The 16,184-nt window shown below is 42.0% G+C and overlaps 1 protein-coding gene across 1 annotated transcript in view; it reads right to left on the bottom strand.

The window, feature by feature from the left end:
• Positions 1–3,160: 3,160 nt before the first annotated feature.
• Positions 3,161–16,184, bottom strand: part of srrm3 (serine/arginine repetitive matrix 3) — a 95,732-nt gene continuing 82,708 nt past the window's right edge. Inside the window, exons 11-14 of the mRNA XM_088907003.1 lie at positions 9,118–9,425; positions 7,905–8,159; positions 6,907–7,041; positions 3,161–4,642 (exon numbers count right to left, since the gene is read on the bottom strand). Coding sequence (XP_088763129.1) covers positions 4,423–4,642; positions 6,907–7,041; positions 7,905–8,159; positions 9,118–9,425 — 918 coding nt within the window. The 3' untranslated portion in view covers positions 3,161–4,422. The remainder of the gene's footprint in view (positions 4,643–6,906; positions 7,042–7,904; positions 8,160–9,117; positions 9,426–16,184) is intronic.

The following is a 16,184-nucleotide window of genomic DNA, read 5'->3' as shown; positions in this document are numbered from 1 at the left end:
TGAAAAGGAAATACTGAAAAGAACTAATGTCCTGAAACTGTGGACATTTTGGGATATGCAAAACCATTGCGTCATTAACAGCTAGTATTCCTGGATATAAACCAGAGACACATATTTGAAAATTCTACTGCATTTCTTCTCAGGTTTAACTGGCTGCTTTATTTACACTCTGAAATGGAGGCCTGAAACTACGATGCGATATACCTTACACTGGACTGAGGGACTGTACAAGCAAAGGTTTTGGAGATAAGACAAATATCCCCGTTAACTCATGCGACTAATGTAACACTCTGCCACTATGGATTAGTAATCCTTCATCCATGTTTTGTTTTTGCCTTCACTATTTTCTGCCATCCCCATAGCTCAGGGGTTCCTGGTCCTTGAGGCCCATGCACCTGCTGGCTTTCAGTCCAGCTGAGCTTAATGACATAACTGAACTATCAAGTTGCTTGATTGGAATACATGCACTTTTTGTTTTTGCTCAGACATTTGGGATTCTGTGTTACTTATAATGCTACTGTCCTAACATGTTTAAGAGCTGAAAACAATCAAACAGTTCAAATTAGTGCTGGGTTCAATCCCCGGCCTGGGGAGCTATCTGTGTGGAGTTTGTATGTTCTCCCCTTGTTCACGTGCGTTTTCACTGGGAGCTCTGGTTTCCTCCCAAAGTCCAAAGGCATGCTGGTAGGTTGACTTCTGGGAAACCTGGCCCGGGTGTGAGTGTGTGCATGTTTGTGTCTGCCTGCTCTGTGATAGACTGGCGTCCTATCCAGGGTGTATCCTGCCTTGTGCCTTGCTGGGATAGGCTCTGTATCCCCTGTGACCCTCAATTGGATGAAGTGCTTAGCAAATGGAAAAAAAGGGAATTAAATCAATTGAGGGTTTAACTGTGTACAGTAAGGAAGAGATTGGTTTGAGTTTATGGACTCCCAGGACAGGAATAAGAACCCCTGCCGAATCACTGCTGCTACAGCAGGTCCCTATCTCTCTCTTGCTCCACATGGGGGGGTGGATAATACCTGATGCTCATTGGCCAAGCTGTCGTGCGTCATCCAGGTGGATTCATGCCAAAGAACACAGGAATCCCTTTGCTTAACTAAGCAAAGGCACTTAGTTGTGGGTGTTGTCTGTCTCTAGAAATACTAAAAAAACTATTTTAACTGTATGAAACCAAAGCTAAGAAGCTGTGTGTTTAAGGTACCCAGTAAAGGGCTTTATTTGGGACCTTTATTTTACACATTTTTCAAGGAATACTGAATTTATGAATTTTCCATGGGCTATTTTCAACACAGGGAAGTCGCATGATGTTCTGCTTATCTTCAAACTCAGTGATTGCTAGACAAATAAATACATAAATAAATAAATATATTCCAAATGGTACGCTTTGGTAAAACGATAGTTACACACCAAGGAGTATGGTCCATTTTCATTTTCCATAACAACTATTCACAAGAAGTATTTGGAGGAAACATACAGTACACAATATCCAGCAGTATCCACAGTACTCCAAGTGAGACAGACCATGTCATCGGGGTCATTCCTGGCAAACAATATCAAACGTCATTCAATAAATAATATGATAAAAATAATAATAATAATAAAATAAATAGCTGTGCACTTTTAAAAAGAGGATCTGAAGTTAGAAAAGCGCTGCAAACATCAATAAAAAGTTAGATCTCCCACAGAATGAATGCTAGACGCTCGACTTCTTAGTCGCAAACTTCTCTTCTGGGTTGCAACATGCTAAGTATTCACAAAAGATAAACCTCTTAAATAATATGGTATATACAGTGCATAGTTTACAGTCGGAATACAGCATTCGAACTGTAAAAACCTCCAGACATACATCATACATGTATAAATAAATACATCATACACGGAAAATAAACCCGCTCATTATCATCAACATCGTCTTCGTCGTTGTCATTATCATCATCACTTTACTCCATTTTGCATCATCTGTATCAAGTAAGCAGATTTGCTTTTTTTGTTTCTTGTTTCTGTTTGTTCTGTTTGGAAACATAAAAACTGGTCATCAAAAAAGTCAATGACAGTCTGTGACCTGTTTTTTTTTGTTTGTGTTGCGGATGTCATTTGTTGCTTCTCTTTTTAGTCCTCAAAACACTCCCACTTGGAAGTAAACCAATTTTTTTTTGGTTCCTCTTGCTACATGGAAGAATTTCTGTGGAAGAGGGCAGTGCCTCCTTTCTAACTAGTTGAGACTTTGAGGAGAGAGAGCACCGAGCTGTGCCTGCATCCTGGAAAATTTAAACGGCACATAAATTAAACAAAAGAGAAAAAAAAAAGTCAAAGTCATTGCGACAGGAGGATGAAAGCTCAGTGGAGCCAGAACTTGAAAAAAAACTGAATGAACCCTGGTGTTTCAACACCCATCCATCCCGATTGCGATCAAGCTCTTCATCTGATACAGGCCTGAAAGAGACATTGCTCATATTTGCTCTCAAGAATGAGGACAGCAGCATGTTGCTCCAGTTTTGTCATAAAGGCAACAACCCTGTGTTTTGTTCCTTAGGCTCCTTAAAGAGTTGCTCGATCTGAATACGAGAGAACTCCCCCGTCTATTTCCTTCCAACAGGTTGGCCTGACAGTTGAACCCGTAAGTCTACTGCACTGCCCCCTTTTTTTTCTCTTTGTTGATTCTGGCTCTTAAGAAAAAGGGCGACGACGGAATAGGATAGGAAGAACACATTGACACAATTTTTTTTTTAACCGGAGAATTCCGTAGAAAAAAACGAAAGAAAAAAAAACAGTCTTGTAGGTACTTTGCAAAGCTGTTGGGCGGTGTTTGAATGAGATAGGGTGGGGTGAGGGAAGGGAGGCATTTTAATTCCATCGAGTCTTCGGCTGCCATGTCTCTTGGTCTCCAGCCCGAGTCGATCCCTTCAGGAGTTCCAGCACACGCATTACTTCTTTGACAGTGTTCTGAGAATTTAACCCCTCGCAGCTCTCCATCCTTGGCAGAGTCACTTTTTTGTGACTGCAGCTGCACGACATGTAACTGTTTAACTACTCTCCGGCCACATGTACCGAGAGAAGCCGGGCAGGCTGCTGGAGTTCAGAAGCACAAGCTTGCTGTCTTTTTTCAACAGTCCTTGTTCATTTACATCGGAGTTTTTTTTCTGGTGACCCAGTAATTGTGTTTTTAATTTTCTTTTGGACCAATAATTATTTTTTTCACAAAGTCACAAAATACAGGGCAATACGTGTTCATTCTATGTGCTACAAGTTGATTTTTAGATACATTAACGTATAAAAAAATATGTGTGGAAATATTTGAAATATAGTGTAACACTAAGATTTGCTTGTTTTGTGTGATGGCTGGTTAGTGTTACCTCATACCACATACATAAGCACTTCCAGATAAAAACAATCAGAAAATTGTAACTCTCCATAGCTTCAAACCCTTGATAGACCTACAGCTTATGCACATGCATGGGAATGTACACGCATGTGCACAAGGCTAAAATAACCAGGTACACAGTGTTAAATGCTCAGCTTGTGTAGTTGTATGCCAGTTGCCATAGTACAGAAGGCAAACATACTAATGTTGGATTCATAGCATTAATTTCCTTATGTTTCCCAGTTTTCCCATTATGTTATCCTCTTTTACACAGTATGTTTAAATATCTTGATGACTTCCAAACTTGTCTACAATAAAAAACAAAAACAGACAAAATGTCCCAACATGCATATCTGAAAAACAAAATAGCAGGTTGCAATAATCACTTCTAAGATTAATTAATCTTACCTTCCATAACTCCAAATGCTTGAAATCTTATGGACACTCTGGGGTTAAAAATATAACAGACTTTTTACTTCTGTGTGGTTCGCTAACAGGGGAAAGGGATCCTAACTGTAAGGGTTGAAACATTTTATAAAAAGACTGTCAGTCTCTGATTGAGTGGACCTGAATAGCATCTGCCTGTGGATAATATAACACAGTCCAGCACATCACACTTCCTAGCAGAGTTCTGGGATAGCTGACTACCTGCTCTTTGAAAACCACTGGTGTTATTCACTTCTGTAAATGCCCAGAACACTGAGCAAGCTCTTTTATCCATTCATTGTTAGCCAGTTTAAATTAAATTATTCAGCTAAAATAAAGTTATTACATTTTATTTTAAACACAAATAAATAATAAATGTATCCAATGTAATGCAGTGTCAGACTGAAATGCTTTTTGGGAGGCCCAGTTCACAGGACATACAATCACCAGTGTGCGGACCCAGAATAAAGCAAACCCTGTACCTCCGGGTTTGTTCAGGGGACCCCGTTGTGAGCACCTGCCCTGTGTGAAAGTGAGAGAGAGCGGCCGGTGGGGGGGAATCCTCAGAGAACCCAGGGACTGACCCGTGGGCTGGACTGCAGCTGGGGCCGCCCAAGTCTCCTGTGATGGCCTCCCTAGAATCCGTGACTCTCCGAGCTGCTCCGGCTGTAGTAGCTGTGGTTCCGGCTCGGGCTCCTCGACCTGCTCCTGCTGCGGCTGGGAGTTCTGCTGCGGCTGTAGCTGCTGTAGCTATCGTAGCTGCGGCTCCGGCTCCTGGTGGAGGTGGAGTAACTGCTCAGGGAGCTGGGCGAGGAGGGGCTGGGCCTGTAGTAAGGGATGGGCCTTTTGCGAGCGCTGGAGAGCAGAATTAAAAACTGAGTTACCAGGTTTACTCTGTGCAGTAAGTGCATGAGGTTAGAAGGCTGCTTTGAACACTGGAAGAATTTCTTTTAGCATATTACAAACGAGAACTTCACTTAATATCACATTGCTTGTTTGTCAAAATAATGGGTTTCTAACTGAACTGGTTCAAAACAACAGAAAACCTTTTTGAGGAAAAATCAAAAAGGAAGCACCTTTATGATGGTTTAGGGATTGTTTTGCAATCCCTAAATTCCTTCTGGATGTAGCTAAAAAGGAGTATTCCTTTCTCTCTTTAAGCAAACCCATGCAATTCATCTCGCTGAAGTCATTTTAACTTGTCATTGGTCTACCTATGTGGTCTTCCAGTACTCTGAGCAGTACAAGACATTTGAATGTTTTGATTAGAAGTGTTAAGTCAGATTAGTAGGCTCTTGCAGCTGTGAAGACAGAAGACAGGGATTTAACGTGTTAGTAAATTTCCTATCCATTCTGTGGATTAAAGAGATTAAAATAGTCCAATCATCCAGCTACATCAGGTGGGGGCTCATATCATGCTCCCCAGCCATTGTATTACCTTCATCTGCCCCCAGTGAGGTGCTGGTGAGGACAGCAGAGTGACTGGTCACCGCAGAATCTACCAGAAAATCAGCAAGAATCCCAGCTTGATTCAAACGCCATCAAGATTCAATGTATCATTGTACAAAGGGCAAAATAAAGATTCATTCCACAATTTAACTACTGAGTCTTGCTTTTAGATGCAGAGTTCTTTTTCGAAGAGGAATGACAATAGAAAGAGACTGGTACAGTACACACACATTTAATTCACTAATTAAAAGCTAGACTTTTACAATCAGACTTAAAAGTGAGACTATTAATCCAAGCTTTAAAGCAGGATTTGGAAGTGCTTACTTCTAATTCTGCTGTGGGCTGGGAGACCATTCCAGAGTCTAGAAGCAACAGAAAGGAAAGCAGGGTCTCCCAGAGTTTGGAGCCTCATATTGGGAACTGAAGGAAGGGTCCATAGTGCCGACACCATGTGTACATTTGGTGTCTCGGGATGAACAGTTCACTGATGTAGTCAGGGGCCAAACCATTCAAGCAGTTAAGACGCTGTGTTTCGGATTTCATACCACGTTCCTGGAGTTCAGGGTACCTGAAAAAGGTCATTTATGCTAGTGGATTTTGATTTTGGCTGAATTTAATAGTGGTGTACTGTATATCCTACAGACATAGATATTAAGACAGCTGCTTCCCTAATGAGTTCATAAAACCTCAATAGCGCTTGGATCAGAAAAACACTGGATAGCGTTAGAAAGCACCTACAGCTTGGTACCAAGTGGAAAAATGTGTTTTTGCACTTTTAAAAGAAAGACAGGAAAAAAGGGACATTGTATTGTAAAGGCCTGCAATGTTTGGTATGAATTAACTGCCTTATTGACAGTTTCAGCAGGATATTGGATGTGTCCCTGATACGAGTCAAGATTTACCACAGGAACCCTGCCTGCAGCTCAGGAGCTGTCCTTCGTTATCTTCAAGACACCTTGACACGAAGTGGAAAACATTCATCAGGTGAGAAGTACAAAAAATAACTTACTTGCATTTACAACATTCAAAATACATTAAAAAAAAACATCTCCACATCGGTTTTGAAAGATAGGTGCAAGTTTATTTGCATGGAGTCACAGTTACTTATTCTAACCAGCTCAGTTGAGATATATTTGTGCAAATGCCCCTGTATCTGATGTTCTGTGCAGTCAAGGAAATACCGTATATACTGTACACTGAAATGTTTTGAGCATTCCTGAGAAACATTCTCCATTAGATGTCACTGCTACTCTGCATTATAGGAACAGCAGTGCTAAGTGCAGGGAGAAGTGATTTAATATTTCTGAAAATGCTAAATATCCCCATGCCCCACAATCATGTTGTGATTGTGCAACCCCATAAAGACTTAGTAACTACAGTGCTCAGCAGCCGTGAAATTAATCAGCCTGTTTTTTTTAAACAGGGAATTAGAACCTACACCTCTTTTAGAGGCAATTAGAAGCTGCAATTCATCAATGGCAAATAATACCACTGATCAAACTGGATTGTTTTTTTACCTGCATGTCATGAAAAAGGGGGAGTGCAGATTTGAGTTCTAACAGGAATATATATTTTTTTGTTTTGGCCGACTTCAGACAGAAACAGAATACACCTTTTTAGAACACTCAGCGTGGTGAGGTCCAGGTGTGCAGACGCCCCCCGTCTCTCACCTCGTGATCCTCCGTGGCTCCATAAAACTGGGCGAGTCGCGCCTCCTCTTCCTGATAGGGGAGTAGCTTCTGGACCGCCGGCGAGCTCGACTCTCGGTGTCCGTGTGATGACTTCGGCCCTCGCTATCTTTCTCTCTGCGGCAAACAAACGGATGGAAATAACGTAGGCCCTTAACCTTCAGCACCACCCCATAACCTGCCCCTGGGCTTCTGTCACGTGACGTTTCGTGTCCTAAATGCAGGAAAATGAGAAGCCTTCAAAGAAGAGATCTAGTCTGAAATAATCTACAATAATTTATTACCTGATTGGCCAAGAATAGGAAGTAATAATGTATGTGAAATCTGTCAGTTGTATAATTCAATTAAACATAGTTCCTTCACGTAAAGAAAACAGACAGCGCACCTGTTGTTCAAATTCATATTTTGCTGACTAGAAAGAGTGTGTGAAATTATGGATCTTGGAATTCACATTCTCTGTGTGGGTGTGTAAATATATTCTCACACCTTGTCTTAAATGCACTTTTATGCTAATACAAGACACTAACAGTGAGACAGTGCCTGGGTTATAAAAAATGACCTTGGAAATACTTGTGTTTCAGAGCAGGTAAAGATATGAACCTGAATTGTCTTGATCCTTATAGAAAATAATGGTATTTGCGCCTTAGAATTGCCAGTTTGGGAAGTCATTACCAACAGCATATACAGAAAGGACTGATTACATTATCTGCTTTTTATGTTTGCAGGGCTTCTCTAACATGTGAGAGGTTGGTACCACTGGAACAGTAAATGCCCAACCTGTGTTGAGCTATGATTTGAGACACGTGCATCTCTGCGTGTGCCCTGCGTGTGTCCTGTGTGTGTCCTGCGTGTGTCCCGTGGTGGACTGGTGTCCTGTCCAGGCCGTACCCTGCCTTGTGCCCGCTGCTTGCTCCCTGGCTGGGATGGCGTGGCGAGACGATGGCTGGGGCGGAGCGGAGCAGGGCTCCGGGAGGGCTCACCTGGAGGTGTTCTGCCGGGAGTGCGGGGACTGGGTCCGGCTGCGGCCTGGCCGGGAGCGGGAGCGCGAGCGCGAGGCCGAGCGGCTGCTGCCCCAGGAGCTGCTGCGCTGGCGCAGGCTGCGCGACGAGCTTTTCCTCCTGCTGCCCGACGGCCGCCGGTGCTTCTCGGGCTTCGCCGGCGTGGGCGAGGGGTTCCGGCGACGGGCGCCGGCCCGGTGGCGGCGGCGCCGCGGGGGAGCGGGCGAGCCCTTGGCCCTGTGGGAATCCGAGGAGGGCTCATTCCCAGGCTGCCCTGACCCGTGGCGCGGCCCTGCCTGGACGAACGCAGCTCTCCCAGGCGAGGGCATGACTGCCACCACCTTGAACTTACCGCTCACATTAAAGCACCTAAAACATGCACGCACATCGGTCTGAACAGCTTCTTTCCTCTGGCCCTGGACTTGCCTGCTGGAGACCCACAGAGGGCCAGCTTAGCTAGTTTTTTTAAACAAGCTGCAGAAGGTAACCTGACCAGGGCAGATGTCCTCCGCAACACCACACTGACTGTCAGTTCGGCTGAGGAAAAGATCTATTGTCCTCTTGGCAGACACAGAAAAGCAGGGGAGACCCAGGGACACAGCCCTGCAGGCTCAGCTTCGGGATGGAAGATTACTCCACTTTATTCCATAAAGGGATTAAAGGGCCAGCCTTTAAATCTCACCTTTTCAGAGCCAGATAAAACCAATTATAGAGCAAGCATTAAGGTATACTCTCCGATTTCTCTGCAGTTGAGATGCAGTCAAAAACGTGACCTCCTGTACCAGCAATCACAAACTACAAACCCAGTGCTTAAAGCTAGCCTTTCCCTTTGCCAGGGGCTGATTCCTTCTCCACTGACGGGATCAGCCCATCAAGAGCTGCTATGTAACTCACAGGCCTGGCAGGTACTGTAGGTCAACATTTTTATTTAATCCAGAATATGTCAAAAAGAAATGAGAAATGGGAATAGAGCAGAGCGTCCATAAGAAGAAAAACTTGTGAGTCTGGGGCTCTGAGCTGGAAGTGGCACAAATGTACATGTTTTGGGGAATGCTGTGGACTGTGGGCTGACTGGGCAGCACTGACCTGTGCTGTGGACTGTGGGCTGACTGGGCAGCACTGACCTGTGCTGTGGACTGTGGACTGTGGGCTGACTGGGCAGCAGTAGTGGGACAGGTAACTGCGTAACACTTACTTTCTTGGCTGTGTGCTTTTGTCCCTCAGCGACTGGCTGTGCTGGGAGTGTCCCGAGTCGCTGCTGCAGCCCGTGTGCTTGGGCGAGTGCGGGGCGGTGCTGGTCACTCTCTGCCGGCTGACACGCTTGCACACGGAGGCTGATCGAGACCTCCGCCTGCCCTGGTACCTCTCATCGCCTGCCCTGGCCTCTCCAGGGGTGGCCAGCAGCCTGCTGGGACTGCGGCTGACCGTCTTGGCCTTGGCCTCTTTCGGTTCTGGTGACGGGGAGGCCTGCACACTTGGGGAAGCTGGCGTTGGTTTAGACTTCTGCAGAGAGATGATAAGAAGAAAAAAAGAAAGACAAGAATGGCCTTAGAAAAGCGTGGCCATGCATGGCTTAGATTCCAATCTTATATCTAAATGAAACAAGATCTAAAATTTGTTATCGGCTTATAGACAGTCCTCTAAGGTGCAGTACATGCAATACTTGTCATGCAAAATTAAAATGAGTCAAAAAAATCATAAACCCGAAAGGAAAAGGCAGAGAAAGAAAACAACAAATCAGAATTAAATTAAAACAAGGAAAAAGAGGAGAGTAGAAGGCAGTGAAAAAGTAGAGAAAGGAAATGGATATTTAAAATAAAAAATGAAGACAGAGAACTTTTATTTCAGTTCATAATGATTAAGAAAACAAAAATTAAAAGGAAGACAACTTGACCGAACATCACAGAAATGGAAGGAAAAAAAATAAAGATCCACAAATATAATAATAATAATCAATCAAATCAAAAACAGTTTTTTACTCAATAGTATTTGCTTGTGGCTTTTTTTTTCCTGCAGAGAACTGCGGAGATGTGAACAGCGACCCATTTTTTAAAAACTTTTACGTTTTTTTTAACTCCCTTTTGGTTAACATCCACTTACCAATAAAGTGGTTTTCCCTCCTTTAGTAGGTAAGGTATGAAGAAAAGGGAAAAGTGGGGCAACATAAGTTCATCATTAGAGTCACAAAATGCAAGAGAAAAAGACACAAAACCCTTCCCTGGTAGTGATTGCATGAACAATGCATGAAAAAAATAAAATCACAATGTGCAAGGAGCTCTCACACTAGATTCGCTGGCCAAACCACACCTTCTTTTCTGGAGGCAGAAGATCCTTTTCTTGGAGGGGGGAAGGGGGCTATTGAGTGGAGACCAGTGCATCATGGGATTCTATGAGCCCAAAGTGGTTAGCTCTCCTGCTCCTGCAGAGCACCCTTCTGATTACAAATTACCTTCTGTGGGACTGACAGCCAAAAAAAAATGAATGACACTCATGTGCTCTTAATTTGGTTTCTGCTTTTTTTTATTTTTATATTCGAAATGAACACTTTTGATTCTTTTTCAGTTTTTGTTCTGGCCTTGGAACACATTTGTTCACTGTAAGGTGACAAAACCTCAATTTTAAACGCGATTATTAGCTGGGTGTAAACCGAGCCACTGTGATTTTGTAATTGAGGTAGTAGGTAATGTACCGATATGTTTATCTTCAAAGAAGTGATCATTTTCAAAATCTGCTTCCCTGACTTTAACTGTGAAACAGCAAACAAAGCTGTTTGCAGGGCAAAACCTAAATAAGACCTGGCCATATTAAACAATTGCTGCAGATATATGAATACATGCAGAGGGGCTTTAAAACCAATACCTTTGTTGTATTTTAATACCTTTCAGTATATAAAAATAAGTAGCAGAATAACAAAGAAACAGCTTTACTGGTTGGGCAACATTGTCCCTAATCACTACAATCTCACCAGCTCTCTGCTTGGGGAACACTGTGTTCACCAGTCTCTAACGGGAGCTCCTGGTTTTCTTCAAATCCAGTTGGCTTTTCACGACGCAATGACAGTTGAGTTGGCGTGCGTGCCAGTGAAGAGCACATGAGAGTCAAGCACCTTTCACAGGAGCTGTGTTTCAGAACCCTGAGCTCTGCAATTGGCTTTAGCTTGTTTTGGATTGCACAGAAAGAAAGGAGCTTCCTGGAACCCTGATCGAATAATGGCGTGAGCGAAACATTCTCTCTCACCTACAAATGACAGAACCACTCCCATCACCTTCTGACCTTTTAAATATTTTGAACATAATTTACTGAAATAAATGCATCAGGTTATAGCGGGGAGCTGCACTGGCATGCCAGCTGCAAAGCCGAAAGAAAAACACAATGTTTCCACTGGTGCACATCTGAGGAAGGCTCCACAGCCAAAACTCTGTGCTTTTCTTTTGATTTTGCAACGGGGAATTAACCTCTATGTGTTCCTACACATTAGGGCTTAGAAACAACATGGCCTCCTGATTCCCAGCATCATGTGCAGGTGAGCACCCTAGGTGGTGGGCAATCTTCACAAACATGAACAAGATGAATTTGGTAACACACACATGAAATGATCTCCCTGCTCTATGTCCCTTTAAAGTGATAGACTCTTTCAGACCCATCAATCTGAATGTGCACTAGGGGGCAGAGTTTTGCATGCAGTATTCCCACTGGCTGAAAGTACTAAGAGGAAAACGGCTGGTACTTTTCTTACATATGTCCCTCCTGGGAGAACTGAACTGACTGAGCGAGTTGCTGAAACTTTCACTTCATCGCCCTCAACAGCAGTAGAGTCAAAACCCATCCTGGAGGCCGATTTCTGCCTATCTGACGAGCAGCCTGAGCGTTGAACAGGGTCTGAAGACAACGATAAGCTCGAAAGGTCATGCAGCTTCATCTTCAAAGGCTCTGATATGCTCACGCTTTGATATGCTTTGGCTCATTTTGCAAATCTGACACTTAACATCACAGCCCACGTCTGGGACGCTAAATGGTAACTACTTCCTTTTGCTTTCTGTTATGACCTACATGTAAAAGAGCTCCCTGTGGCTCACTTTTGGGATTATGTGAAAAACAAAACTATTCGGAGACGAACAAAGCTTGCCCTAATGTTTTATGAAGATCTGTGGCCATTTATTTTAGAACAAAAACACTATACATGTAAACCTTCCCTGTATTGATTAAAAACTGTATAAGTGCTTGTAGTGCGCTGTATCGGTATTTACCCCTGTAGCACAGGATCTTCTAATAATATCTAATAGCAATCACCATGACCATTATCACCGTAAAATCACAGTAAAGCCAAGCTGACTTATGATGCAATTATATGAGATTGTATCCCGGAAGCTAAATTATAAAATATTAATCCTGACGAGCTGTTTAACTTAAAATGTAGCCTATTTATCTGTCTGATGTCAAGATGTACAGTACCTGTTTTTGTAACTTCTAGGGAAAAAAATACAGTGCTTCTGCTGATGCACGTTCGCAGGACTGGGGAGGGAGCAAGAATGGGGAGTGAGGAGAGTGAGTATGAGGCATTGAGGTGTGTGCTTATGCACAGTGAATAAAAGGTCAAAGGTGATGAGTACCTTCCCAGATAATATTTCAGTACACAGTGGAAAGCAATATCAAGTCATCTCATGCAACCCATCCTCCGTCAAGAATGTAGGCGTTCATCACTGCTGGGGTGGCGTGTGGGTGTGAGGGGCAGTGGAGTGGAGGAGCAACACAAAGTGTCTCTTCTGTGTAAAACTGTTGGATTCCAAAAAATTAAATCACCCCACCCCCTCCCAAATTTATGTTGATTTGCTAAAACTAGAGGAAAAGCAAACAACCACTAACGCCAATGACAGTTATCAGAACAGCTGTTACAGAACATGAAAAGAAATATAAGAAAAATGGATATACCATTCACAGAAGAACAGGAAAAATGCTAAACACACAGGTATGCATTCTACCAACTGAAAAGATGAAGAGGATTATTCGAGTTGGGAGAGGAGGAGGGGACTGGACTGGTATGAGTCGGAAAAAAAAGGAACAAAAAAAATCAGTAAATGAAAATTGAAAAAAAAACACTGAATGATTATTTTAAAAAATTAATAAAAACATTGAAGTCAAGCTAGGGTGCTTTCAACAGGCTCATCGGCATAGATATGTACGTGCGTAGGCAGACCAGTACCTACCTTTAATTTCAATCAGTGACAGGTATGCAATATTTCAAAAAATAAAAAGAATAAAAGAAAAAAAATCTCCACACTGGAGAGCAAAATGGGAAGAAGACAATGGCTCTTTAGTAATGTGCTATTGTCCTATGACTAAGAAAGTAAAGAAACCAACCCAACAAATAAAGCAAAGAAAAATAAATGATTTGCTCTCTTTGTGCTCAGACAAGTGCAGCCATGGTGTTAAAAAGGAGAAAGAAGAAGGGAAAAAAAAAGGTCTAGCTTTGAAATAACATTAAAGAAACAATGGACAGAAAGAACCACAAGAGCATGCAGAACCCAGCTAATGACAGGGGTGGAGAAGAGCATGTCAGCCTGACAGAGAAGCCAAGAGGTGAGTCACATACAACAGGAGGAGGCAGTCAGTGCCACAACGGAGTACAGAACGCCAACCAGCCCATTTAAAAGGGAGCTCAGCCTAGTTTGAAGGATCTGTTTAAAAGGACCAACAGCTAGCAGACTCGATCAAGCTCAGGCTGGTGGGGAGACAGTTTCTACAAGCTGTCAAGCAGCTTCTGAGCTGTCCGCCCCAGTCCGACCACAAATCCAGCTTCTTTTCTTGCATTTGAGAGGTTATTTTTTTTAAATCTACACCAACTCCTTAGTCCCTGTCAGCCAATGCTTGACTATATAACTTAAGTCTTCATCCTGTATACCCCCCGACCTATATCAGGGCCTCAAAACATTCAAACCTGAAGGTATGGCAATCAAGGGGGGTGGGGGTGGGGTGATTAGCCAAATCATTCATTAGCTAAGCACTTCTCCAGATCCAACATTTATATTTGCTGCTAAATGCTATTTTTTTTTAGTAGAGGTCAGAATTCTCCAGATGATTTCATATCTCAACCAGCAAAAGTGAAGGCATTCTTTAAAAGCAAAAAAGGCAGGACAGCTTTCAAGACTTGCCTAATATCTTTACAGAATGTCATGTTAATTTGACTGGCAACTGCAGTACGTGTTTTTACCTGAAATTTGATATGTGATTTTCTCATCACATCATTCGATAAGTGCTGTAAGGTTTTATTTTTACTAAAAGATTTACTAGTAGACTAAAAGATCTGATTTTGATTAAAAGATTATTATTTAAGAAAAATATCAAGATTCTTTTATAAAATAAGATATATTGGGGATATATTTATTCAGATATTCACAAGACAGCAGTAACTCTAATCAAAAGCAGGTCTTAGAAACACCTCCACATTGCGTCAGAGTGTCAATCTCACTCTAAATCCACAATTACAAACACACTGATGATCAGAAAGGACAAAAATGTTATAGGGCTATCAGGATCTGACTTTTCCATCCATTCAATTGGAAGACTACATTTTAACTCCAACTTTAATTACTTCAGTGAGCCTGCGAAGGAAGGTTAATTAATTAATGGTAAAAAACTGGAACAAAAAATAGCAGCAGAATGGGATGGAATGGAACAACATTGATCACCCTGCTCCACTACAATTCCACTTGTGATTAATGAAGTGCAAAGCATTGTTTGGCACAGGTTTCATGTGCAATATAAAAAGAATGCATCAATTTAGTTGTCACGTAAGGTTAAAACTTTGAAGTGCAAAAATAAAGCACAGCTCTGTCAAGGGTAAGTTGCTCCCACTAACATTTTTCTTTTCTTTTTAGAGTCATCTTGTGTTATTGATGCCAGGTTTCTTTTAACCAGATGCAATTCAAGTGGCTCAAGTCCCTTTTAAATAATTTAGTTACAGATATTGCTGGGTATTTGGTTTTTACACTCTACTCATGACAAAAGTTCTAATGATAACTGTTAAAGAATGACAGGCAAATAAAGGAATAAAGATTTAAAGAAAATAGGTCCCAGATAAATGTGTTAATGGCCATTATTAAGTTATGTAGCAGTGGAAAGATCGGATTCGATGCACCTAATGATCCATATTGAACACACAGCTACAAATATTGTAAAACCAAGGCGCTGACAATTGTGTGCATAGTAATGGCAACGTTTTTTTGTAGGTATTTTACCAACACCACGAGACAAGCGGACAGAAATATTACTGCCCCCTAGTGGACACATGCAGGTTAGAACCCAGAAGTGCGAAATGGGTTTCACGAGTGTACTTGACGATGGGTTTGGCTTTCATTTAACCAGCTAAGTAGGAAGCTATTACTATGTAGCACAGATGTACTTTGTCATGTTACAGACATCAGTGTTTGAAGGAAATCTAGTACACATACCCATTAACCTACTTGTTCCAGTTCCAAAATATATGAGTGCTTTTTACATAAACAAGACAGAAAATAAGGGGGTATTTATTGATCATACAACTAAAACCAATAGTAATCAAATAAAAAATGAATGAAAAAGGAAAATAAAAAAACCCAATGACACTTCCTTATAAACATGCACCTTGATGAAACTTGAAAAAAAAACACTAGCGCATACTGCATTATATATCTTTTAAATGTTTCTTTTTGCAATTTTTGTTACTTGCATCCAAACAATCGATTTTGAATAAACAGTAGGCTGGCCCTTCTAAGTGTTGCAAAACACAAAAAAAGCAACAACACAGAAATCGAATACCTCAGTATTTTCATAGTTTTTATTCCCCCAAAATATATTAAACCAGCTTGAAACAGCTTGGAGAGCCACCTCTTGAGTCGACATACATTACAATACGATACCAGGGAGCTTAGTATTAAATTTCTCCACTTACTGTGAGCTGGGAAGTAGTTCCAGACATGTGACAATGAAGTAAAGAACATCACACGGTCAGCAGTTTGTTTATTAATGCTCAACAATTTAAACAAGAAGAAGCAGAAGACCCCCATGGCCTCTAAATATTCTTAGGGAAATGCTGTTCATGACCATAACAGGAGAAACCACTGTAGATGGTTTGCAGTGTACAGTAAGAGGGTACAGAATGGCAGAGAATTCCTATTGTCACCCGACTATAGGAAAACAGGATAATGATTGCAATTGGAATGGCCAACCACATTAAGAAACATCAAGGATATCAAGTGTGCCAGTGGCAGAACATAGGAAAATGTG

The sequence above is a fragment of the Atractosteus spatula genome, chromosome 27 (genome assembly GCF_055471065.1).
Source record: "Atractosteus spatula isolate fAtrSpa1 chromosome 27, fAtrSpa1.hap1, whole genome shotgun sequence".
Classification (NCBI taxonomy): domain Eukaryota; kingdom Metazoa; phylum Chordata; class Actinopteri; order Semionotiformes; family Lepisosteidae; genus Atractosteus; species Atractosteus spatula.
Note: the sequence above shows the minus strand (reverse complement) of the source record. Positions and strands in the feature narration are given on the sequence as shown.